The 25874-nt window shown below is 41.0% G+C and overlaps 1 protein-coding gene across 1 annotated transcript; it reads right to left on the bottom strand.

Moving 5' to 3' along the window:
- Positions 1 to 243: 243 nt before the first annotated feature.
- Positions 244 to 20387, bottom strand: ACSL5 (acyl-CoA synthetase long chain family member 5). Its single transcript, XM_084264364.1, has 21 exons — positions 20207 to 20387; positions 12453 to 12638; positions 11847 to 11955; positions 11130 to 11194; positions 10950 to 11051; positions 10520 to 10619; positions 9128 to 9306; positions 8482 to 8514; positions 8211 to 8262; positions 7595 to 7668; positions 7075 to 7152; positions 6011 to 6145; positions 5413 to 5547; positions 5243 to 5338; positions 4641 to 4713; positions 3676 to 3764; positions 3480 to 3596; positions 2967 to 3110; positions 1980 to 2081; positions 1546 to 1617; positions 244 to 1143 (listed from the first exon to the last, which is right to left on the bottom strand). Exons 2-21 carry the CDS (start codon positions 12606 to 12608, stop codon positions 1003 to 1005), a joined length of 2052 nt encoding a protein of 683 aa, XP_084120490.1. The 5' UTR covers positions 12609 to 12638; positions 20207 to 20387; the 3' UTR covers positions 244 to 1002.
- Positions 20388 to 25874: the final 5487 nt, after the last annotated feature.

Here is a 25874-nt window from a genome sequence, read left to right as displayed (position 1 = left end):
GAAGAATGAATTTATGTTGAAAACTTCAGCACATCATGACTGTCTACAAGAAAAGGAAAGTTGAGTAGAAGAGAAACATGTGGCAGTTACTGCTTCATAACTGAAGCTGCAATTGAGCAGAGATCACACAGGAAACCTGTTAGTTTTCTGCAGCAGTTGTGTTCTGGCTGCAGCTGTACATAACCAGGCAGCAGTAAACCTTGCAGTCTGAGTCTGGTTGCAGCAGAGAAACAAGGCTTTGGTTTGATTGTGCAGTTACAGTTTATTGCAGCCTCCATCCTTGGGAATGATAGCTAAAGTTTTCCACTTATCAGGTTCAAATTCATAAGCAACTGCCATTGTGCTTGAGAAAACATGTGTAAAAACTAATCCAGTACCTCCCAGATTACAGCATAAACCATGTTTACTTTAGAGACATGGACTTTGTAAAACAGTTGCCAGCCTACTCCTTTTCATTAAAAACCACCTCTGCTGTGTGATCCAGGGCTATGAACAGGAAATTCACTTCTGTTGTTCCTGAACAGATGTTATGCTCAAACACATAGTAGTCTGAGAGGAAAGTGAAGTCTTATCACCACCCCCCACCCCACCCAAGACACATAACTGCATGAATAGTCAGTCCAAGTGCAGATCAATCCACAGTGGTCAGAATGGAGTTCTTAGTTGGAAAAGGAAAGCAAGATTTGCTTTTGACAGTGAGAAGTGCACACAGCTCACTCGTACAAGCTGAGGCTCTTGAGTGTTTTTGTGCTTCAGTCACAGTCTAGGGAAGATGAGAATTCTGGCTTTGCCTAGACAGCTGATGCTTAGTCCAGCAAGATGTTACACTGCCAGTTGTCAGTTATACTTGTGGCCATCTTCATCTGAAAGTCATTTTTCCCCCATGGATACTAGAAACAATATATTTAAGTTCTTGCTCCCCTCCACTTATGCATGTTTTCTCCACCAGTCATGTAGTGTCACAGATGTGTTTGGATACTCCATGCAGTTTAAACTGTCCACTTATTCCTGTGGACTTGAGTAGAGGTCCTCAATCTGCTTCTGGAAGACTTTAACAAGCTCTGCTCGCTTTGCTTTCAGTGTTGGTGTCAAGAGTCCATTTTCTACAGAGAACATCTCTGTGTGGATGTACAGGTCTTTAACCTATTGAAAGAAAATAATTTAGCACATGAGACTTAGATCAGCTTCCTTGAGGTCACTGCAAGAGCTCAATCTCAGGAGCTCCAGTAACTAAACTGCTCATGATGCAAGTCTAACTCCTTTTGGCTGATAACAGCAAGAGGATAGGCTGGAACTACAGTAGAGTTCCTGCTGCTTATGGTGAAGAAACCTCCATCTCATGGCAATTCTACTGCTGACCAAGAGACAGGTGCCTGCACAGGGCAAGAGGCGGGCAGGCAGTGTTTCACCACCTACTTCAATCAGTTCTCTGGGGCAGCTGTCTTCAGTCCAACCCTGGCACAGCCACTAAGAGGAATGAAGACTTTCCAGCCAGTGCACTAGCAATACAGGTGCTTTTAACAAGCAAGATTTGCAAGTACTCACTTGTTCAAAGGATTTAAGGCCAGCCTCCTTCCCCAGTCTGACCATATCTTCTAAAATAGCTTTCTTCACTGCCTAGAAGAAACAGATTAGGTAAAGCTGTCATTTTGTAATGGCAACTGAAGACCATACCCATTGCCCAGTTAATGAAAACTGAGGTTGGCAAGAATAACATGTACATATCTCAACATTCAAGGTTTCTCATATTAAGGCCACTGCAAGGTCACATCTTATTGAAAAAGCAGCAGTGGTAGCCCTTGAACCATTAAGAGACACCTATACTTAGTTCCAGTTTTACTGTAAGCTGCTTGCATGACTCACCCAACATGAGGCCAGTTTAGTTTACAAACACAGCAGGCAGAATGAAACCAAAACAATGCAAGATTGACTTGATAATTAAATGCTATCTATAACCCAGTGAAAACAAAGCCACTCACTGGATTCTTACAGATGTCTTCATATGAACCTTTTATTCCCAGCTTTGCTGCAAATTCAGGAAGTGCCTCAGGATCAGGAACCACTATACCTATTAGAAAAGACTGAAAACAAGTAGAAGTCGTCATGTTGAGATGAAGATAAGACATCTGGAGTTACTTTGATTGTCTAAGTGAACCTATCCCTATCCATTTCCAGAGTTTGGAAGGTTGCTAGAAGGACTTCTAATCCACTTAGCTGAGTAATTGAAGTACTAATGCAGTTGGTTACATGTGCTGAAAGCTCCAGCAATTACTTTTGGCTGGTTTACAGATTGAAGACTGTCCTCTGCTAGTATAGCTGGCATCTCTGTGGAAAATGAGTGGGGGAACACTCCTCCTATGAAGAAGGCCCTGAGTTGGGGTTGTGCAGCCTGGAGAAGCAAAGGGAGACCTTACAGCAGCCTTTCAAGGGGACAAACTTTTTAGCAGCACCTGTTGTGATAGGACAAGAGATAACAGTTTTAAACTAAAAGAAGGTAGATTTAGATTAGAAGGAAGAAATCTACAATTAGAGTGGTGAAATACTACAACAGGTTGTCTAGAGAGCTGGTGGATGACTCATCCCTGGAAACATGCAAGGTCAGAACAGACAGGATGCTGAGCAACCTGATGTAGTTGAAAATGTCTCTGCTCATTGCAGGGGGGGTGCTCTAGATGACCTTTAAAAGGTCCCTTCCAACTCAAGCTACTCTGATTCTGAACTGTACAGAGCTGACCTGACATACAAGTATGTAATTAACTATTACCCAACTTAAAACTTGATGCCAACATCTCTTTTTCTTTGGTGTCAACTGTGAAAGCTACAGATGTGAATGGATATTCCTATAAACACTGCACTCTTGGGAACGACCTTGTTAAAGGACTTTTATATGCATATGTTTGTGTCCTGATCTTCCAGAACTCATTGTGCAAGGACAGTGAAGGATGCTCATGCCTAACACCACTTACCCTCAGGCTTTCCCCATGTACAAAGACCTGGGCTACAGGAGCACTTCTGATATAAACATTTTCTATCTTCTCTGGAGCAATGTATTCTCCTTGTGCAAGTTTAAATATATTCTTCTTCCTATCAATGATCTTCAGTGTTCCATTCTAGAAGTTAAAGGGAGAGGCCATTAGTTCCTGTCTTGCTTCTGTAAGATTTTGCTGTATAAAAGCCAAATGCTAGTCTGTAACTGGTCTTTGCTCTCTGCAGAGAGAAGGGGAACTTTGATTTCCCCAGTTAGCTCAGGAACAAAGACACCTCATTGTTCTTCACTGTAGAAGCAGCATAGGCAACTAGCAGGTGCTATTTGAGATCTTGTGATCTAATTGGAGCTTTGCCTGGAGTTTTTTGGTGAATAATAACAAAATACTGTGTAAGGCTTTTATCATAGAATTCATGTCTTCAGTTTTTCAGATTGCTGCAAGCTACCCAGAAACTCACATCCAAGGAATGGTTTGTATTAAGCAATTACTCACTGGCAGCCATTTCCCTATATCTCCAGTGTGGAGCCAGCCATCTTTATCAATTGCTTCTGCTGTCTTCTCAGGGTCTTTCAGGTAACCCTTGAACACATTTGGTCCTTTAATGCAGACCTATAGTAAGTACAGAACACTGTTAGTCACTAAGTCTTATGTTTCAGTATTTTCTGACACAGGAAGACATGGTACCTACCTCGCCTTCATCGTTAGAAGAGTAGTAGTTCATTTCTTCCACATCATCTAATTTTATGATATTGCAAGCCAGAGGGGCTCCAACATGACCTAAGGGAGGGGGAGGTGGGGAAAGACAGTTGTGTTTTGGGGATTCTGCTAGCAATCGGCCCTATTTGATATAAAGCTAGAAAGACTAGGTCTTGAAGTGAGATGGGAACACTCAGGTGCCCCTACATCTGAAAGACTTCAGTGATAGTAGATACTTAATGGCTTTATTATTTTAGCAAGAGCCAGTACTGTTTAAAGGCATTTGACACCAATTGTTCAAGAAAGTTATTGCAATGCCACTTTCAGACAGTTAATGCAGAATAAGTAGCTGCTAAGTCTCAATGCTTAGAGCCATTTATTGGCTTAATCAACCACACCAACCATATACTATGCTTGCCTCCACAGAATTGCCTCACAGATCGAAGTATTCTTTTGCATTTCATTCTCTTTATGCTCAGCAGTTACTGTGTTCTCAAAGATTGTGACTTGAGCTTGAATTTGGAATACACAATATTAAAAACGTCCTTGCTAAGATGCAAGCTAAATTTTCAGTCATGTAGTCCTCCAGAAAAACAGTCAAGTATCATGTCTGACATTTTAGTCATAATTTTTCAAATAAAAAATTATTTGGGAGCTAAAGCTAGTTTCTTAAAGCCATTTGAGAAGTCCTTGCCCAGTTCACTCAGCCACTCCTTTCCTGTACAGAGACTGGGTCTAAGATGACCTATATCACTTTACACAACAGATCCTCACCTACTTGAGTCAAGAATTCTGGTACTTATTAAGCATGCAGGTGACTCTGGCTACCAAGGATCACTTTGAGGTTAAGTACCCAGGATTTAACTTTCATTGAACTAAATGCAGTAGAGCATCTAAACTTGAGTGCCACTTTACGTTGACAGCTGTGGGAGGGTTTCCAAGTCTCAGCTACTATACCTGTTGTCCAGTCTCCAGGCATTGAGAAAGTGCATCCAGCTGAGCATTCAGTCTGGCCATAAGCTTCAAAAATCTGTGTGAGAACAGATGAATATTCTTTGAACACCAAGTCCTTGGTGTTAGCTCAGTTTCAACTACACCCACATTCAAGTCGTCTTCTTAGGAAGGAAGCATGACAGTCTTAGCCTTTAAGACTTCTTGGTCTTACTGGTGTAACCAAATGTCCTTCAAGTTCACCTATCCAAACCTTGCTTTGATCACCTCATTCTCCGAACTCTCTTGTCAGATGTACTACATCAGGAGCTCACTGACTGTTGGGATAAGCCACAAATTTCAGCTGCCTAAGTGTTGCCTGTTGCTATTTCTGCTACTCTATTCCTTTTCCCAGAGCCTACAGGACAGTGTCTTTGGCAGTATAGTTGGAAGTCAGCCCTGCAGAATTTTATTCTGTTAATTAACTCAGATCAAGCAACCTGTAAATACTACAGGTTGAGAGCAATCTCCCCAGAAACAAAGCAGGCTGGACCACAGCTGTATCACTGGTCACTTATCAAAGACATCTTACTTCAAAAAAACCAAACACAAACCAAACTTCAGCTTACCTGACAGCCTAATGCTGCTCTAAGAAATGTCAGGACAGAGGGAGATATAGGGGCTGCGCCTGTTACCATTATACGCACTCTTCCACCCATGGTTTCCTGCAAGGGAGATAGAAGCCATCAGATCCTCCAGTACTACATTGCTCAGCTTCCTTACACTTGGAATAGCTTACCTGAACTTTTTTGAAGATTAGCTTATCCCAAATGCTGTCATTTCGAATTATTCCCTGTTTTATTTCAGCCATCTTCATAGTCACAGCGAAGTTTAACAGGCAGCGTTTCACTGGGCTCTTTGCACCACTTTGTATCTGCAAGAAAAAGCATCAGTGACTCTTGGGTTTAGCTCACATCTATACCTCCCATTCTTGCTGTGTTAGGAAGCACCCTAACTTTGGCATTCTAGGGTCTGCCTTCACTGCTGCCACAGTCTAGGAGATGAACCAAGGAGCAAATTGTAATTTGTGTTAAAGCTGCAGCTGAAGTACATCAGTAGTGAGGGATAGGGATCCTTTGTACTTGCTTCATTTGCATGCAAAAATCAACACTTTTTGTCTCTGAACAGTACCAGACTTAGCCCAGCCATGACTGGGTGCACTGGTCTTATACTCCAGGTCCCAGGACTCCTTCCATCTCCTCAAAAGGGATTTTAAATTCTTCCTGTTACAGGCTAATTAACTAGTAGTGATTTTATGAAGCATTCCATATTAATTTAAACTTGTATGCTTGCTCAGGTATTTGAACACAAAGATACTTCAGCTAGAAGTTCCATACCTTGTCATATATTCTATTGAGCAGTCTCGGTACAACTGGAAACAGCGTTGGTTTCAAGGTTTTCATGTCATCTGTTAGCAGCTTGATGTCTCCTTGGAAGAAGCCTACTTTGGCTCCACAGCTGTAGACCACAGTCTAAAAATTAACCAAATTAAGCTTAATCAAGGATAATTCCTAGCTTAGTTAACCATAATTGTTTGTCTGTAGACAACAGCGTGATTTTCAGTGGTAATAAAAGTTCTTGTGCAAGTATGTTTTGAGGAAACAGAGAATGTTATCACACTTTTTAATATAATTTGATTTATAGAAGCTCAGGTGTATAGATTAGGTTCTGATGTGCAACTCTGATTTGTAGTCCATGAGCACTATAAAACAAAGTGTTGCATTCTGGTTGAGTACAATTAATATGAGCTTCACCACATTTGTAACAGCTGTTCTTTTTTGGTATCTTTTGGGATGCCTTGTATTTAAATTTCTAGGTAACAGGAGAATTTAACAGCTTAAGGAATAGGACAAGACACATGCTGTTTTATATAATGGGTTTGCAATTGCGGTTAAGAGACTCTTCCAGAGAGCTTTACTTGTAGAAGAGTTAGAGCCTGACACTAAATTACTAGTGTTCCCTGTAGTAAACTTACTTTTACAACATGCTGGAGGAAGTGCTTTACTCGGAAGGCTAGAACTTCAGCTTAGGGGACAGATCGGCTGGATGACAGCCCAGCAGAGTAAACAGTGGAGAACATATCCCTATTTACCTCCACATACCAAATCTACCAGTCTTAAACTGCTTCCTCTTCACATATTAGCTTTCACTGTGTTTGAGTAAGGCCTTGCCGACTTCACAGGCTCAAGTGAGGCTGGACTGAAGAACAAATCTTCATTTAATTAAGAGAGTAGCCATATCTTGGAAAAGTAATTAGGCATTATTCAGTCATTTCAGAGATTTTCTTTTAGGTACGTGGTCTTAACCATTAAGTATGGCTTCTAGCAAGTGTTACTGTCTTAACTAGGTCATACATCCAAGATCTTCTACAGAAACTTAGTAGCAAGCTTAGTCCACTTACCTGCACAACTCTTTCAAACATGTGAGCCAGGGGAAGATAGGACATGCTGATATCTGAACTTGTACATTCAACTGTGTTCTACAGGGGAAAGAAATAGAAGTAGGTTAGCACTCCCTACGACTGAATTACTCTTAAGCAGAAAATTAATAGTGTTTGGATCAGTTTGAACACTTAGAAATAGACACTTCAAATGACTGAAGCAACTCAGGCTCATCTGTCACCTCTTCAAAATGTGCAGTTGCAGCTCAGCCATACTAGATCAAGATTAGGTTTATGTTTTGGCAAGACTTGAAATAGGGTAGGTTAGCACTCTTGGCATTTAGGACTGAGTCAACCTAGAATAACTTCTATGCAGAAGTTCTTGTTCAAGTTTCTTGTGATACTATTGTCCCATTGAAATATGGGCACTTAGGAATGCAGGAGTTGACCAGGAGTGAATGGCTTGCAGAAAATGCCCACATTGAAACCAGTTTCATGACTGAGTGCCATAGCCTAGAGATCATCATTAGCAGCAGCTTACCTCTGTGCTTCTAAGGAAGGCAGCAGCATTTGCAACAACATTTTGATGTGTCAGCATGGCTCCTTTAGGGTTACCTTAGGAAAGATTGAGCAAAGTCAGCTGTGGCTCTGACTGCTTCTGCTGTCAGTTCCTCATGTCTTAGCTGGCTCAGTTTGGACTATCTTGGTATTAGGCTGAGTCATAGCATATATTGTCTTAGGAGATCACAAATGTGCCTCATCTTGAGTGCTTCCAGCTATGAATATTATATGAAGGAAATGTCTACTAAACAGCAGAGTAATTAGGAGTAGCATAGAGAATGCTGAAACAAGATGTTTCTCTAACCCCAGTAGATCAGAATACAGACATAGTTAAACAACCAATCTCTTTAACATTGAGACACTGTATTTTTCGTAGGGTAAGACAACATGAATTTGGCTATTCTTTCCCCAGCAATAAGAAGCCTTGTTTTAATGTACTTGCACTTCTACTCTGTACAGTCAGTACGAATCAGGAGTGGCTTGACACTCCTAATTTACTCCTTGCTTCTTTGTTAGCACTTCTTATGTGTTGGAAAGCTTTTTTCCAGCACAGGGAGATTGTTTTAGTGAGGAAGCACCACTGTACAGTCTCTTACCTGTTGTTCCACTGGTAAAACACACAATGCAGAGGTCTTCAGGCTTAGGAGGCTAGAGGGAAAAGCCACAGAACATCAACAGAGTAAGGATTATGTTGCTTATCAGTATTTACATACATTTCCTGAAGCGGGAAAAAACAGGAATTCTGTTTGGAAATGGTAAGATGAGATTCAGAAATAATCCTGCCAGCCTCCTCTCCTAACAGAATGGCAGGAAGTCTATTCAGAGACTAGTTTTGCAAGTATATAACTGTTCCACAGAGATACTTACAACTGGTTCTCTGATGTTGTTTCTTCCCAGTTCCTGTATTAAGGAAAAACACAGCTTATCAATTGCTACAGAAAGATATGCAACAACAGTAGATGCATTCATAATTGTATTTCAATGTATTTCTTTGCCTCCTGATACTCCCACTTAGTCAGAGAGATCTTGGTCTTTCTGAATTTAACACATACAGCTTGGAAAAGCTGACTCCTGGGCTTGTGGAAAGCATGAGTTTGAATGTGTAGAAAGTGATCAGAACTCCACACTGAGTGGAGATACTTAATTTTATTTGATGCAGGCCACATCTCTTGTTACATTCATGCAGCCAGTACATTCAAAGTAGCCAGTAATTTGCACTTACATTTTCAGTTAGATTCAATTGCCAGCTTAAAAGTCTGATAAATCCTGGTACAACTGCACCATGAATTAAGCTAAGGAAGTCTTCAGTTTAATGCACACTGAGGATCCACAACACATGGACGCAGCTTTAGTCAGTCTGAAACCTAAGTGACCGCTCATCAAGATCTCAGGTACAGGTATGACAATTGTATAACGCTTTAATTTACGGCATCATTGTGGCCAGAGAAGGTCCTGCTGTCTAGCTGGCAAGGTATTCCTCTGCAGGATCAAACAGAAGCCTTTAGTCACCTACCTCAACCTCCTGTAGCGCTAGTATTTCAATTCCCACTTTAGCTCCTCTGTCCTTGAGCTCTTTATCAAAGAGATCCATGAGAATGATAGTCTTCAAACATGGGGTCTTTTCTTGCTCGCAGTTCCCAAGCAAGATCTGTGCCTTCTCAGGCTTGTCACAGATCACTACACTTATGTCAGCTACAGAAAAGAATTACATTTTAGAAGTCTGTTTAGAAGACATGAGGCTAGTGACAGTTCAGTAGCACATAACACTTCAAACATAGCATTAGTTTGTTCTAAAGCTATTTGTATCTGTTCATATGGATTCAGTGGTTGACTTACAATGTTACGAAGGTCCCTCCTTCCATGGCCAACTGATTGTATAGCTGGCATTTCAAGTTTGCCTGAAGTGATGGCAAATGTTGAGAAACTGAAGCCAGATATCTTCAGTCATAGTCAAGATAGGCATTTAATCTTTTGGTATTGCCATAAAGGCTCAGAATTGTCCTCACAGATAATTTAGGTTTAATCATCTTCCTTAAATCTAAAGAAATTTAGACCTGTTTAAAAGGGGTAACTAAAATTCTTGAGTCAATGTGTCAGCTTCTCTGCATGTGCAAGAGTTGTATGCAATTATAAAAACATTTTCCATTAAGTTGGCAGAGAAATTGTGTTTGCCTGAACATGCCAGTTGCCTGTTAGCCTAAGTCACAGCTGTGTAGTTCCAAGGCAAGACCTGTTGCAGAGTTCACCAGCATAACTCCTGAAGTGATTTGCATGACAAATCCTGTTTGCAGGTTGGATCCCAGATTGCTGTGACAGTGTGTATTCTCTCCTTCCCCTCCATATCTCCCCTAACACTGAGGGAAGACAGTTTGAAGATTTATTCAGGCTTCCTCACCAGTTTCTTCCCATGATGGCATGCTAATTGTTACTCCTGCAGAACAACAGGCCCTAACCAGCCAGATTAATAAAAAATTAGGCATATCTTTACCCCTCCCTCCTCTACTCTCTCTATCCCACAACTTTAAGTCAGAGACATGCATCTAGCCTTAATTTGCATGCAAGCCTGTCTGCATTGTCTTGTTGTTTAGCAGTGTGGGAGTTCAAGATTGCAAAACCCCAAACATCAAATCATCAAGCACTCTGATTGCAGCATGGTCCACAGGACCTAGCAGGTCTTCAGCAGACTTGCACTCAAGACAGTAAGGAAAACAGCAAGCCCGCTGCTGCCTTCTAGGCATCGGACCATTTTCCCTGCAAAGCATCTTCATTTAAAGAAACTGTCTGTAAAAAAAGACCAGTAAAGGTTCAGCTACTCTGGTATTTTCATCACATTCTCTTGAATTTCAGCCTTTTCAAAACAAAGATTTTTAGAGAAATTCTCAAATAATGAAAGGCCAACATTTACCTTTATTAACAATATATACAATGGCCTCCGGCCCCAGAGTGTCATAGAGTGGAACAGCAACCATTGAGTAAGTGTAGCAGGCATACTCTGAAATGATCCACTGAAGAGAGAAAACAGTACAGGTAAGGAAAACCAGCAACTCACAAGACCCAATTAGTTACAGATTTCATACAACATGACTAGCCCATGCACACACTACTAGTGAGGGTTGTGTAAGGAGCATGTCCATGAGATTATCTTAGAGTAGTGCAGGTTCAAGATTGTTCTCTTGCTGGCATGGTATGTACTCAGTCATTAATAAGGGAACTGGGAAGAGAAAAGCCAGTTATGATTGTTCCTCTTGTGGCCTCTAGCTATTTAAAAGACAGACTCTCCTCTCTCACCAATGTGTCAGAGTATTCTGGGAAAGAACACTCAATTTGTTGCTTACCTCTGGCCTATTCTGAGCAAAAATGCCAATAAACTGGTCTGATGATGGTTTGCATCCTTTTTGCAGAAGTCCTGATCCCAGGTATTGAGCTCTGTCCAAAACCTGTAAGATAGATTTCCCACACTTTAGTATTATAAGACAGTATTCCAAATTAAGTCATCTGTCTTGTACAATACTCACCTGTTTATATGTCAGCCACTGATAAGGTTGCTTGGGTTTTCTGTAGCCTAAACAGTTGCCATTGCCTAATGGAAGAGTTCAGAAAAGCAATTGTAAAGCTCAGTTCTGAAGTTGCATCATGCTTCAAGGCAAGACTTTAGGTGGGGAATATTTTCATTCAAGTGTCCTAGCTAACTGCATGGAGCATGGAAGTGCACAGCGTCCACAGTTCAGCATTCTGCCCAAACCAAGATTATGAGACCTCTGGCTTTATCTTTACAAGCAATACTTCCAAGATCTGGTGATATTTTTCCATTTCACAACCAATGTGAGATTGAAATAGCTTGAAAGCTATCACACATCTCTGTGACCCCAATGTCCCATGTGCACAAATTCATACCTGTTGCAAGCAGGCAGCAATTTTACACTAAAACTCACATCATAAGACAAAGCAGAGGTGTTTCCCCCCACCTCCCTCATATGCTTGGTATCTGCTGACTCTTCACTGAACTCCACCATCTTAAGCTTCTGATGGTTATTCCAGCCCAGCCTGCCAACTAAGACTTCCAAATAGTGAGGGGAAAATAAAACATGGTCACTTGTTACTCCACTCCACAGAAGGCTGGGAAATCTTTTGCTTGCCTGAATTATTACAGCAGACGAGACAAGGCAAAAGATCTTGGAATAACTTTATTTACTTGTGCTGGGCAAGCACCAACCAGAAGATGCAAAGCTTACCAGAAGCATGCAGTCCTCGCTGGAAAACTTCATACAAGGTTTTACCATCTTCAAAGTAGTAAGAAAGCAGGTTATTGTCTGTCAGGAGTGCACCTCTTCTGGCTCCTCCCTAGGAACACAGCACAGTAATGAAACAGTGCAGAACAGATGTAGTGTCATGTGTTCTTCAGCAATTCTCCCAGCAATCTCTGCTAAAGCATTTCAATAGCGTGACATTGTTAAGGAAGTCATTGTACTTCCTGATTTTGATGCAAAATAATTTTCTAGGTGACCTAGATGAATACTTATTTCAGGTAATCAAAAGAGACATGTAAGTGCCTACTTACATGAAGTCACAAGCAAAGCATTTAAAACACAGAAAAAGTCAGTGACAGCCAAGGCCATCTGGTAATAAGCTCACCTAACCCTGTTAGCAAGAGCTGCTATTTCTTACTCTTAGTGTCTTAAGACTTCCCTTTTCCCCATCATACTGTTGAATTGTACACCTGGGAGAGAAGGCTGCATATATCAGATGGTAGAGTTTCCACTGATACCCAGAATTAGAATGGATCAGTATTCAGATTAAGCTCAAAAATAGTCCATGCCCACAAGCAGAGTATGTATTACCTCAATTCCTACTGACTGCTTGTTCAAGTCAACAGGAGGCAAAACAGGTTTTGGCCTGCTTATCACCCACAGGAAGACGGCAGCTCCAAATACAATAAGACTAATCAATGCTGGTGTTGGGAGCGGTGAGAACAACACTTGAAGTATCCAGATCATTGTGCTGGATCAGCAGAGCCAGAGTTGAACCTGAAACAAACAGCAGGTTTAGTAGGCATGAGTTAGAAGCATTCACTACCTTTGAGCCACATTTACGGAAGTTGTTTGTTAAGCAGTACCACAAATCACTTCAGGAGTTTGCCCCTAAAGAGTCTTCATACAATAACGAAGCATGCTTATTATGCAATGCTTTAAGCCTCTTAGGAGATCTCAAGTCACCTGTTCCCATAAATCTTAATCCACATTGCATCCACCTCCACAGAAAGCTGAAGCCTGATAAAGTCAGACAAGGAACAGATGTCACTTCTTTCTATTCAGCAGATAGCATGTCAGCTAGCAACTACGTAAGCCCCTGTACAAGATGAATACCAGCCATTCTGGAGCAGTGGGCTCCAGTTACACTTTAACTACAATTCCAAGAAAGTTGAAAGCACTTTCCACACAGTTTGTAAATTCAGCCAGGCCCTTAAGTCACAATGTGGATCTCTGAGCCCAGACTGACCAGAGTTAGATCACTTATATCTAGTTTCTGGTATTGTAGTTTTCAGTTTCCAGTGGCTGTGTTAATCAGCAATCCTACTGTGTTCTCTGGTGAGAAGAAGCATGTTTTGCCTGCTCAGCATTTGGGTAAGGAAGGGTACCTCAGGGCCTTGTCAAGTCCAAGCTGCCAAAAGCATATCACTGACGTATCTGAAGAGTACCATCTCCCTAGACCTCTTTTCTACTCTAGGCCTTAGTCACAATATTCCCTTCAAACTCCTGACCTTGGTTTCATGTTTTGGGAGTCAAAACACCCCTACAGTGGTGCTACAGCAAGAAAGGCAGGAACTACGTTTGGCACACTGCACTGATTCACAGTTCCAGTCCCTGTGCATATCAAACCTAGGAAGCACAAACCTGCTCTTTCTACAGTGCAGGGTATCACCCATCTTCAGACCCTTCCCTTGGGACTTTATCAACTGACCCTGGAGGAAAACCAAAAAAACCCAAGCTCCTAAACCAGGTCTTTCGATAAGTTTCCATTCAGTGTAAACCCATTTAACAGTACAGGCTCTAGCACTGCACTGTTTAATGACTGAAGATTATTAAACTGGACTTGGCAATCAGCTGCTCTTCATGATTTATACTTTGTGCCTTGTAACTCATTACTAGAGCAGTTAAACAGCTTTCTGTAGGTGATTAAAAAGTATCTAGTTTAAGGCATGAGTCAGCCACTTCCTCTTCCGTTAACAAGAAGAAGTCACTTTTATAGCATGAGCAGGGAAGAAGCTTGGTAGAGGCATCTCTGCTCTCCAATATGGAGAGGAGTTACATGTACAAAGTTTATTCCTTTAACTCAGAGCTAACTGCTAGATCCAAGTGACAGAGCAAACTGTATGTGCATTATTTCTTTGTTGGAAGCTTAGAAGTTGGCAAAACTAGACCTTGGCACATCTATTCCCACATCTTTTTAGAAGGATATCAGAGTTTAATTCCTGGTTTTTTATTAATAAGGATCAACTTGGGCTATTTTCTGGTCTTTTTCCATGCCCAGATGGGCCCAAAGGAATTTGCAGTCAGTGCATTTTCAATGACACTTCCCTCAACATGAAATTTTTCAATCAGCAGTAAAAGAATTATATGCAGACAGCTGACAAGACCACAGGCCTATACAGTTGTACCACTCTTAGAGACTCAGGTGTGCTCTCATGTGCTCACTTTAATAGTAATCGTAAGATGGATTGGTTGCCTTCAGAGTATCAAGCTAACTAATAAACAGAACTGGGGATCACATCTATAGCATTGAGTCCTCTCCTATAGCTTATTAACACTGCCTAATCAGACAGAAAAGTACAGTTGTCTCAACTGTTACATGTCTGTAACATGGACTTATTTGACAAAGTTAACAGAGGACACTTGTCTGACTTTTCTGTGGTAAGGGTCAGAAAACTCACTAGCACAGCAGTAGGTAAAACACTGAAAATCTTCGTCAGGGTATTCTCATTGACTCACATGCAAGGCAGCTTGTGCCAAGATATCTAGGAAGATGACAACATCCTGAAGGATGATGATGCTTTCAGCAGAGTACTCAGTAATGTCCAGAGAGAACACTATATCAAGTTGAGAAAAGCCTGAAGATTATTAAATGCAGCAAAGCTTTTGTCTCCAGATTCTGGCTATATTCTACATCTCGCATGGAGAGAAAGAGAAACCAGACAGCAGTCTAATCCCAGTGTAACCCAACAGCATCCCTATAGCTAGTCAATGAATGATGTGCAGTTATAAGGCAAAGGGATTTTTAATTTAAAGACCTGTTGATGAGTTTCTTTAAATCCCGGGAAGTACTATATGCTCGTTTGCTTCCAGGTAGTGGGTTTTTTTTAGTAACGTCTTCCCACTTACAGCACTGAATGAGACATGTGAGTATCAAAAACTAACCTACTTTAAAGTTACAGAAGTTAATGATGCATTAATAAAGAAGCACAGATATCCAGACTTTGTGGACACACAAAAAAACATTTTTCATATCTGAAAGGCTATTTGCAACTCCTCTACTTCATGAATAGAATAGCAACAGTGTTTTGCTTTTACTTTCCAGCCACGTTTCCTCAGGCAGGCTTTAGTCACACCTATTAAAGTACATAGGGTAAGGAATTCAATCTGTGGCAAGAGACTGTCAGTGCTCTTGTCCCAGTTCCCAGGCATCAGAAGCAACTGTCTTAATGCTGGAGCCTCTCCTGCAACTTGTCAGATCCAAGCCACTGCTAGTTAATCATCTCTGGTATCCTCCAAAAGCCACTTAATGCTGCTGCCCTCAAAGCAGAAAAGCCAGCAGAGAGGACAGGAGTCTGTACTAGACAGAGTCTTCCATCCATGGGAAGAGAACAGCTCTGCCCTATGGAGCAACTACAGCCATAAATCCAAACACCCTGTGCATACATAATACCTGATCTGTATCTACAGAATGAAACCTCAATTCTGGGCAACATGAGACAAAGCTCAAAGCCAGAGCGTTTGTGACAGATACCAGCTTCCACTGCAGGGCAAGTTTGAGCACCAGCTGCTTTAAGTGTGTGGGGGGCAAGTGCTTGGAACCCCAGAATTTCAAAGGGCTCAGCTACCAGTGACCAGAAAGATACTAAACACACAAGATGTCTCAAACCACCTGCTAGTCCTCTTGTGCAATAAGATGTTAGTCAGTTACAGTGTACTTAGGTTGCTTGCCCTGACCAATGGCCAGAGATTAGGATGCACTAGGCTCTGGAGTGCAAAGGCTTAGTTTTTATCAGGAGAGATTACAGTGATACCATTTACAGCCTTCAGTTCAGGAGTACATGTTCCCATTTGTACTGTATCCCCCCAACCTCTACAGCAATTCCTTCGCTAGCTAGAAAGAACATAACAGTTCTCTGTTCTCTCTAAGCCAGGGGATTCTCTCCACTGGAAAGTGACTGAGCTTTGTGTCTCCAAACAGGTAAGCATGAAGAAAGAAATCAGTTCCCTCTCCGTCACAGCAGTGCTTCACAAACAAAGCAACCTCTGATACTGGCACAATTCCAGAAGCAATAGCCATGAAAATGCCTGGGAAAAATGCTTTCTATGTAGAATTACGTTCTTTGTCTCAAGTTCACCTAAGAAGCACTCTGCACGTTTTGAGGTGATCATGAGAACTTCTAATCAGCATTAGTAAGGTAACATTAACTCTTTCCAAGTAGCAAGAGTCAAGTACAACCAACTACAACAGGGTCACTAATTAGCTAGTTAACTACCACTAACTCTTTACATTTGCTTACAGACTGCAGCTCTTGCCTGGTGAACTGCAGACATGAGCCACTGTGCCAATTCTTACTCCTTGGAAGCTTTATATCCTATCATCCTACAGCTAAAATAAGGAAGTCTTGTGTTCTACAGGGTTTAGGAAGATCTAATTTGGAGCATCCAGAGAGAAGCTGAAGTGTAAACGCTCAGCAGTGACCGCTGAACTAGAGCCATGTAAAAACCGCAAAGCCAAATGCACAGTAACTTGCATGAAGCCTAAAATAGACGTTGGGCTTTCCTTTTGGAGTACCTCTTACGAAAGTCAGAGCCAAACCATTCAAGTATCCTTTGATCTTGCCTGAGAAGCACTCTGCTGGGGGGTGGGAAAGAAGGAGGCCTCAGTAACTTACTTTCAGGAAGTTCTGCGGTTTCAGACTACATTTTACCAGCTATTTCTGGGCATTGCTTGTGAAACCTACTGAACTTAGGCTTTCAATATGCTTCAACAGAAAAGCCATTTTTTATAATGAGCTTTACTTTGTCTGATACTATCACCCCTTCATCAGGGGGACAACATCAGGATACTGCTTTGTACTAAACACAGCCTTGTCAGATAGATTAAAAAACCCACAGTAGCTTGCTTTTTCATATCAGGGTTTCTCCTTGAAAGCTACCTGCTCAGCAAGACAGATGTTCAACTAACACTTTGACTTTTGTTAAATCTAAAAAATACTCAGTATAATTGGTTCTGTTACTGTTTATTGTATTAGATAATACAGAGTTATATTGCAAAATATGCATGTGTTAACATTTATTACTAGGAAGTTATCTCTAGACACACAAGAAGCATAGTTTAAAGACAAACCACTAAAGCTCAACTTGAAAATCCACACCAAACTGCTAAGAAAGTGAGAACACCAAGTACCTTACATAGTCACACAGAGAAAAGGTAGCCCAAAAAACTTCTAGATACTGTCTTCTATCACTGCATGTTATTACAGTACTTACATTATGAAGAGCAAAGAGCAAGCACATATCTAACCTTAACACAGCCTAAGGTTGACACCTAATTGATAGCATGCTACCAGAGATTTCTTAGCAGGCTCCTGAAAAGCTCATTATCTGGAACCCTGTAGCTAATCACTACAACTGCTTACAAGTTATAGTAAAGCCCCTATGAGTAACCATGAGGAAGGCCAGCAGCAATAAAACAAGCAAAGCTGAATTACTTACACAAAAAATATTTCAGAGCAACTACTGAGAAGAGAGCCAGTGATCAAAGACACCTACCATTTTGGGGATAGGGTGGGAAATGAATCGCTTTTCCTTAGGCAAGAGGGTGCCTTAACCAGTGCAGGAACAAACCAACACCACATAGGTAATGATCATATTAAATACTACAGCCTGTTCCCTCTCCCCAGTTTAAATAACGCAGTGAGCAGAAAAGCATGCTGGGAGGGGAGTGTGTAAGTGGGAGGAACTTGCATAGGGGAACTGAAGTCAAAAGAGTAGAGAGAATTGGGTCTTGTTTGGTACTTAAAAATGAGGTTGAAGTTTACACATTTCAGAACTAGACGAAAAGCTGATAAAAGCTTTGTGAAAGCTGTGTTTGTGGTTTGCTGTTTATAACCTGTTTGCTGTTATTTTCACTAGGCATAAGGTTATGTGCTTAGCAATGGCAAGTTTTTCTCTATAGATCTGTACGTATTAAGCTAAGCAGAGTTTTGCAACCCATAATGTGATCAAAATGCTCTGACTGTGCTGTTTCTCATGTTCCTCTGTAGTGTGCTTACTGTTAGGCTGGATTCCTTTTTCTGCTGCTGGTTTTGGCTTATTTGGTTTTTGATAGGGTTTTGCTGGCTTTTTTTTCCCCTCCAAAAAGCTACTCAGTTCTTGCTGCTATGGTGTAGATTTACATACATGTGGTTGTTTGCACAAGGTAAGAATAAATCATGTTCAAGCTTCAGTTTTATTTCTTGCTGTGGCAGACTTTATGGTTTTACAGTTGCATTTCTCTGTTTTAGAGTTTATAGCAGCTGTAGTTTCCCTTTTTCTCTGATGTGTATCTAATATAACTGTAATTTTACATCAGATTTGGAGGGATGAGAAGTCAGTAGCTTTGCTCTAGTGCCTCTATATCACATTTTTGAATTATTTTCCTATGTAATAGTTTGTCTGTATGAAAGTGTTGCTGTGTTGTGTGGTTTCAGAATAATCTGCTTAGCTGAATTATAGCTGGGATGGAAGAACATAGCATGTGCTTGCATCCAGAGCACAACCTGTCCTGGACCTTGGCTACTAAAACGCGCATCCTCTACTAATTGCAATTATCTTTTTATTGCTGCTGTAACCTTTATGCTATTCAGGTAAAGCTAATTTACACATTAATTGTGGCATCATCTAGTAGTGCAGATGCACTTTTAGGGAAGCTGATGCTTAAATCACTGACTCTGCTGGAGCTTTAGATAAAGATGGAAGAGATTGTTCTGTATGAAAATCTTTTGCCTAGATTTAAATGCCAGACCTATTGTTGTGGCATTTAAGTGAAGCTGTGAGCTTCCATGTTAATAGTGCCAGTTGGGGTACACTTATGTCTCGAGAAAGGCAACATCTCTTACAGAGGAAGGTAAGGAGGCCAGGTGCCCAGCCAGTTCCATTATTGCCCCTCTGAGGATTTATCCCCTTCAGATATCTGGCCTCAGGCTGTTAGTTTTCCAGGTGAAAAAGAGAAAGCATTTAATTTGCCCTGTCAAATCTGATCAGCTGTTGGGCAGCAATGCAGGGCATCTCAGATGGGTTGACTTTGGCTGCTGCTTGCCGTGCCATCCTGCATGGGCTGTCAGAAGCCCAGCATGTGATACATAGGTCCCTAAGCAGGTAAGGCTACACTGCATTGCCTGCATTCAGTGCACACAGAAAAGCTTGGGAAGGATAGCATCTCCTTAGTGATTGCTTCTGTTTAATGCTCTCAAGTTAGAATACAGCTGATGCTCTTTCCCAAGTATACACAAGAAGTGACGTGTAAATCTGGAGGGTTTTATTTTTGATGCTGCAAATGATCTGAATAAGCTCCAGATTTTTGAGTGGCACAAATACATTTGTTGCTAGCAATTTTCTGCCAAAAAAATAAAGCATAACTCAACCTTTGCTTCTTTTTGTACATGCATGTAAAATGTGCACCTGCATCTTTCATACCCATCAGCAAATTAGATGAACAGTAGGTAGAGTATATGCACAAAGTGTTCAAGTTGTTTCCTTTAAATTCTGTAGTCTGGTGTGCCACACTTTCACTTTTAAAGAAATTAAAAAAGTCATTACAGTGAGCTTCTGTGTCCTTAGTTATGGATGAAGGTTCTGTTGTAGCAAATGTTGCCGCTAAGTTTGTATATATAAATTATCTATATATTTATTGACAAGGCTTCAAAACCTACCTGCCATCAGTCTTCTGTTTCTGGAACTCTGTTTTAAACATGAGTCTGAATGGGCGCCTGGCACGGGTACTCTGTGCATTGTATCTTTAAATAGACATAGCTAACAAACTGGGTAAGAAAATGGCTTCAGCCTGGACAGCAGTCAGCTTTCCAGTTCTAGCCAGCCTATAGCAACAGGGAGTGTTCAGGTGGTTGCTCAGGGTATGATTTCTCTGTATGCCACCCTTGAGCCCAGGCTTGTTTCTTTAATAACATGCAGCCAGTCACACAGCTGTTGCCTTTAACAGCACACAGCGGGATGAGAAGAGCGTGTTGGATCCATGCATTGCAGCAAATTAAGGTAATTATCCCACTTGCAGCAGCTCCCTGCAGGAACAGGGAGCCTAATACTTGGGAAACAGGAGCTCTGAACAGGAGAGATTTGCTTACCTTCCCTCAGCGCTGGAGGAGGAGCCGGTACAGCTTGCTTCCTTGGCTGCTTCACAACTCCAAGTGGGTGTTGAAGGGTTGGTGCTTCCCCAGCTCCTGCGGCAGGACTAAGCCCCGAATCATCTGTGTGGCTCTAATAAACAGGCAACACTGCACCCAGGTAACCTTTGAACCTGCATTGCAACAGGTTCAAAGGTAAAAAAAAAAAAAATATTCTTGATCAAATATAAAGAGCAATTTTGGCTGGTTAGAAATGTTAAACATACCGCTCTTGCGCAAGAGCTATAGCAGAGAGCAGTGTCCTGTGAAAGCAAACCCCAGCCCTGAGAAAGCTGCACACTTGGGCTTTTTAATAGGACTCTCATTTACTCTGAGTATGCATGGGGCATTGAGTAAGTCTCGCTCCACTGAGAAAAGGTAGCTCTTAGATTGCACTTTGAGCAAAAAAAAAAAAAACCATGTTCTGATATTTTTCCCTATGGCTTTGGGTAGGGGACTCTCCTTAATTGCGTCTGACTGCAGAGGCACGGGCTTCCTTTGCAGCTCAAGTGGTCCATGAAGTAGTGTGTTCCTTTATGGTAGGGATGTCACTGCAGTTGGGATGGGGGGGGGGGGTTGCTGCTTATGTTAGAATGATGCACCTTCTCTTTTGATAGTGAGTAAAGGGTGCTGTGCTTGTCGGACTGGAAACTAGGCTAAACCTGCCTCATTTGAGACTTCATATGTTGATTTAAGTGGGTGTTTTTTTTGGTCTTCATCTATGAAATGGGGCCAGCAGAGCTGCTGTGCTTAATGCTGCTTCAGAGAGACTCAGCTGTGAGGTAAGGTATGCAGGCTGGGCTGGCAGGTGGAGCTTCTTGCTTTCACTTCCAAAGGCTGTGGATGTGATCTTTGGAAGAAGTTAGCTGCTTATGTTCCAAGAGATAAGGCTAAATACTGAAGTCTTTTCAGCGCTCACGTAATACTGTCAGGACTGGTCAAGACCATGAAGCCTTTGTTGATACAGGCCTGGTTTGACAGGTGCTGGAATTTGATTCCTGTCTAATATTTGAAGACTAAACCAACGTTACTGATTGTCACTTACTATCTTAAGTAGTCTTGAATGAGGTGGGGGAACCTGTGTATCAGTGTGAATAAAAGTGGAAGCACCTGTGCCAACACTAATTGCCATCCCAGACCTGCTGATTGCAATCTCCTCCAAGTCTTTAGAAAATGTCAATTTGAGGAGGATGAAAGAAAATAAGTGGGAGGGTTTGAGGTTTGGTCTAAAGAGATGTTACTGGTGTGTAAGTGTCTTGGCTCCAGTCTGTAGTGCATCTTGCATGTGGGAAACAAAGGAGTTGATTTCATGCTGTTACGAGGTATGCAATAGATACTAATAATTAGTAGCTGGGCAGGTCCCTGTTCAGTGTAAGTAGATAGCGTCTCACTGCCTCAAAAGGCCTAGAGTGACTGACACTGTCTGTGGTTCTGGCTCCTAGATGCATCTTAGATACTGATGGGGAGGTGGGGGGAAGCAGAGTCACTTGAAGAGGAAACAAAACCAGTTGCCTGAGCTAGCTGTATGTGTAAAGTTGTAACTGCTTTTCCTTCTCCACCCTTTCTCCCTCGTACATAAAGTACATTAAGTGAATTAACCCAGGTGTTTTTTTACCTTTTACCTGTATAGTTGCTTCCTGATGAATGAAGACCATTGGTTAGTTGCTCATTCAGAACTATTCTGGGAGACCTAAACAGCTCTGAGCAGTGAGTGTGTCATCTTGGAGCTGGAAATGTTGGGCTATGATCAATGTCTTACTCATTTCCTAATGAGTGGACAACTTCTTTAACTTGTGGGTAACTTCTTTAACTTGTTTTGAAAGCAGGTGTGAGAAGACGCTTTCACAAGCCCCAGAAGATGCATGGGTTAATGTTCTGTAGTACAGGCTTGTCTGTGAGTATTACCTGTGCTCCTTGTTGTTTCTGAATGAGCAATGCCATACTTTGTGGCCAAAGCACATGACCAATGGAATAAAATAGACTAGGTCAGCCGAGGAAACATCATTTCGTTCCAGTTCTGAAAGACAGGAGCTCAAGGCAGACCTACTCACATAGAGTTTTTTCACAAGATGGGGAAAAAAACATTTCCAGTTCATTAAAATGTTGGTAAATTTTGCCAACATTAATTCTTTAGAAAATCATTTAGTAGTATTTAGTATGTCAAAAGACACAAGGAATTCTTTCTAGGCTAGCAGGGAATTGTATCACACTAGTGCTTTGGAATCTTTGAGCAGGTTATGGCTCAAAATATTCAAGGTATTAATTTTTTACATCAGTGTATGAATGTAGGTGTGCTTATCCAGATTTTATTTTGCTAGCTTTTATAGGTAATAGAAAGCTCAACACCTGCTCTGTTTAGAACCATTTTCTGTGCTTATCTAAGGTATCAGTAGTCACATAACACATTTTTCAAATATCACACAAGCAATTTAATCCTTTGCCTTCTGTGAAAAATTGCTTGACACATAAAGGATAGAGAATATGCACCAAAAGGGAACAAAAGAGATTGTAAGGAGTCTTTTTTTCCAGCTCCATTAGTGACAGCAGGATTCACAGGCATATTTTACATACCTGCCAGAAAACAGACAACTGTGGGGTATCCCCGAATAAATGATTCTTGCTGACATTGTGCAACCAGTCTGAGCTGTGAAGTGTGGAGCTAAAGGTCATTACCAGACAAAGCTGCAGTTTAATTATGTTTAGGTAACATATAAGAAGCCTTATTTTATTGGTCTTGTGAAATCTGCTCAAATGCAATTGGCTGTTGAATGATAAACATGAAACAAACTCTAACCCTGACAATAGTAAAGTTTGGTGCCAAGATATGAGAAGTTATTCTTACTGTCTTAAAGAATGTGTATGAAAGGGATGGATGTGGAGCTGAACTGTTTAGATCAATTAAAGAGACTGCATGTGTTTCAATATTTGCTTTTGCTCTGTGGTGCCCAAGAGCAGCTGCAGACTGATTTTGTTGGCTGGTACAGCTGCTGCATGAAATTGAAGGATCTGACTGAATTTGCTGCTTCCTTGTTATTGTTGACAACCTTGCATTCTCCTCTTTCTGTACAGAGCTCCAGTGGTGTGTCCCCATAAGCATCTGTGGTTTTAAAACCAGACAAAATAGACTCTTAATATAACTGTAGGTGTTAAATACACACAGGTACAAATTTGGCACTGGTCACTTTGCAGGAACTAAAAGCATGTGATTTAAATCTTGACTTGCTGACTGTGAGCATAACAACTGACAGCTGTTCTACTGGTTTTGCCTGGAAACTATGTAGTACTGTGGATTTACAACGGTCCATTTTGGATCAGAATTTGTGCCCAAAAGACTAGTTCTTCTGAGCACTGACACAAAAAATATTTGGTATTGATCAATTCTGTTCCATCTGATAAGAATAATAGATGAAAAATTAATGAAGCTGTCTCTGTGTACAAGGTAAAGCCATTATTATCAAAAGCAGTGAATGCCATATATTGCATGATCATTCTGGAGACCACCTAGCATGCATTCTGCATGGCTGTGGCAGTAAGGTTCTGATGAAAATCTGTGAACAAATTATATTATCAGGTCTTTTCTTCCTCTAAAGGTTAATGACATAATGGAGACTGCTCAAACATGAAGTGGGCAGGAACAATGGATACAAATGAGCAGAGATACAGCTTGCAGCAACTCATGAAGATTTAATGGTATTTCACCCCTGATGAAAATGGGAACTGCCTACCGAAGTTGAGGGTCTGATGACATTTTTGAAGCTCAACACAGTTTTGTTGTTGCAGAGCTTGGCTTCTGCATCAGCTCCAGAATTTCAAATCCAATCCTGAAACATGGTCTGAGAACTGAAGCTTCTGATTCAGTTGTTCTGCTTACACATTTACCTTTACATGAACATTTTGCTATCCATAACCTCCCCTACTGCCAGGATAAAGTGTGGCAAGAGAAGCAGATATGACAGTTCATGAACAGAGACTTTGACTATTGACCATTCAAACTGGAAGTAAAAAAAAAAAAATGGAGCAGATCTTTCTTTGTGACTTTAGACTTTGGATCTACAGACTAATAAAAGAGGAAAAAAAGCTAATGTCCAAAGTGAGCAAGATCTGACGTGTAATATTTAGATCAGGAAAGTTTAAAGACCACTTGGATTGCTTCTAAGTGTTATCACAGAGCTGTAATTTGTTTAGGTGATTAAACTTTTGTTGAAAGAACCAGATTCCATTTATAGTACAGATAGCCATGAAGATCTGATTTGGAAATATCAGTCCTGAGTAATTTAGCTGAACAAGACAGCCAGCAATGATATTTCTTTCTCTTTTTGTTTTTTCTTGCTTTAAAGGTACTGTGCTTTTGATCATGGAATACTAAATCCATTGGTTTGTCAAGATGTCTTTTACAGTCCATAATGTGCTGTCTTAGGCCTCATCTGTTCAGCTGTGCTTAGTGCAAAGGTTTAAGCCTTGGAGTTCAGCTCAGCTCTTCTATTATTGTAAGGAGCTCTGATTTGACTTGGGATTCATCTCCAGTTTAGAAATTCTATAAGATACTGGCTCTTTTTTTTTTTTTTCATTTCAGACTAGATGTAATGCCATTGAGGTTAATGAATTGCCATCATCCACTGATACAGAGCTCAGCTGTAAATTAACTTTTAAAAGATGGTAGATCTTAGACATTGTTACTGGAACAATGAAGAATGTCTGTAATGTAATAAAGTTCGGAAACCTTGTCTTTATACCTGTGCTTCAGCTCAAGCCTTTACTATGTCAGATTTGTCCCAATTAAAGACCAGGCTGAGTACAAGACGTTCAAGATGTGACTTTGGCCATTTAATTCTATGGTCTTCATTAAACGCATAGATTTAGAAGAGAAAAAAAATATGCTGAGTATTGGCATTGTCCTTAATTTCCAAAGTAATTGTACATATTTCATTAGAAATCTGTTGAAACAGGCCCCTGGAGCTAAATTTTACAAGGCTTTTGAGGTCATGGTAGTGTAATATCCCCAAAACCATGTTGCTTTAAACTGTGGATTCAGATTTAAATTAAGCCTTCTTACTCATGAAGACACTTGTGGTTTGGTGTCTACATGTAGGTTCAGAAATTTAGGAAGTGTGGTTAAAGTAGTTTCAGTAGCACATGTGACTTTTTCAGAGTTGTGCAGATCAAGAATTATCAAATTCAGTTTTGTGCCAACTGAAGCTACTGACCTTGAAAGAAGCCATGTGCATGGGTGTATATTGCAGTTTGGGGAAATACACGGAGAAAAAAGGTAGTGATATTAAAATTCAAGCAATCAGGACTTCCCGTGGCTGGGTCATGTTTAGTAAGGGCTTGGAATGAGGTGAGTAAATGACTTTGTCTACTTGATTAATCAGTGTATGATGTATGGGTGTGTAACATGTTCTAATGCACAGCTATGGCATTTACACTGCAGTCGCTGCAATAGACTTGCTAAAGGGAGGAATGCAATGCTGCTTGCTTTAGCTACAGGAAATAACAGTTCTCAAAAGGTCCTTCAGCCTGTGGGATGTCCTGAGTAATCACTGAGCAGACTTGTCATGGTGAGCACTCAAGCACTTTAAGCTAGCATGTTTCCCAGTTTTAAGTTGCTACAGAGAGAGAGAGGATTCTG

Source organism: Gallinula chloropus, assembly GCF_964237585.1.
Source record: "Gallinula chloropus genome assembly, chromosome: 5".
NCBI lineage: Eukaryota > Metazoa > Chordata > Aves > Gruiformes > Rallidae > Gallinula > Gallinula chloropus.
The sequence above is the reverse complement of the archived record's forward strand: the minus strand, read 5'-3'. Positions and strand labels throughout refer to the sequence as shown.

Excerpts from the sequence above, each read along its gene's own strand:
- ACSL5 (XM_084264364.1), bottom strand. The coding sequence starts at position 12,608 with ATGATCTGGATACTTCAAGTGTTGTTCTCACCGCTCCCAACACCAGCA. Across the intron at positions 10,620-10,949 it reads TTGCTCAGAATAGGCCAGAG|TGGATCATTTCAGAGTATGC; the intron begins GTAAGCAACAAA and ends TTCTCTCTTCAG. Across the intron at positions 7,669-8,210 it reads TTTTACCAGTGGAACAACAG|GTAACCCTAAAGGAGCCATG; the intron begins GTAAGAGACTGT and ends ATCTTTCCTAAG.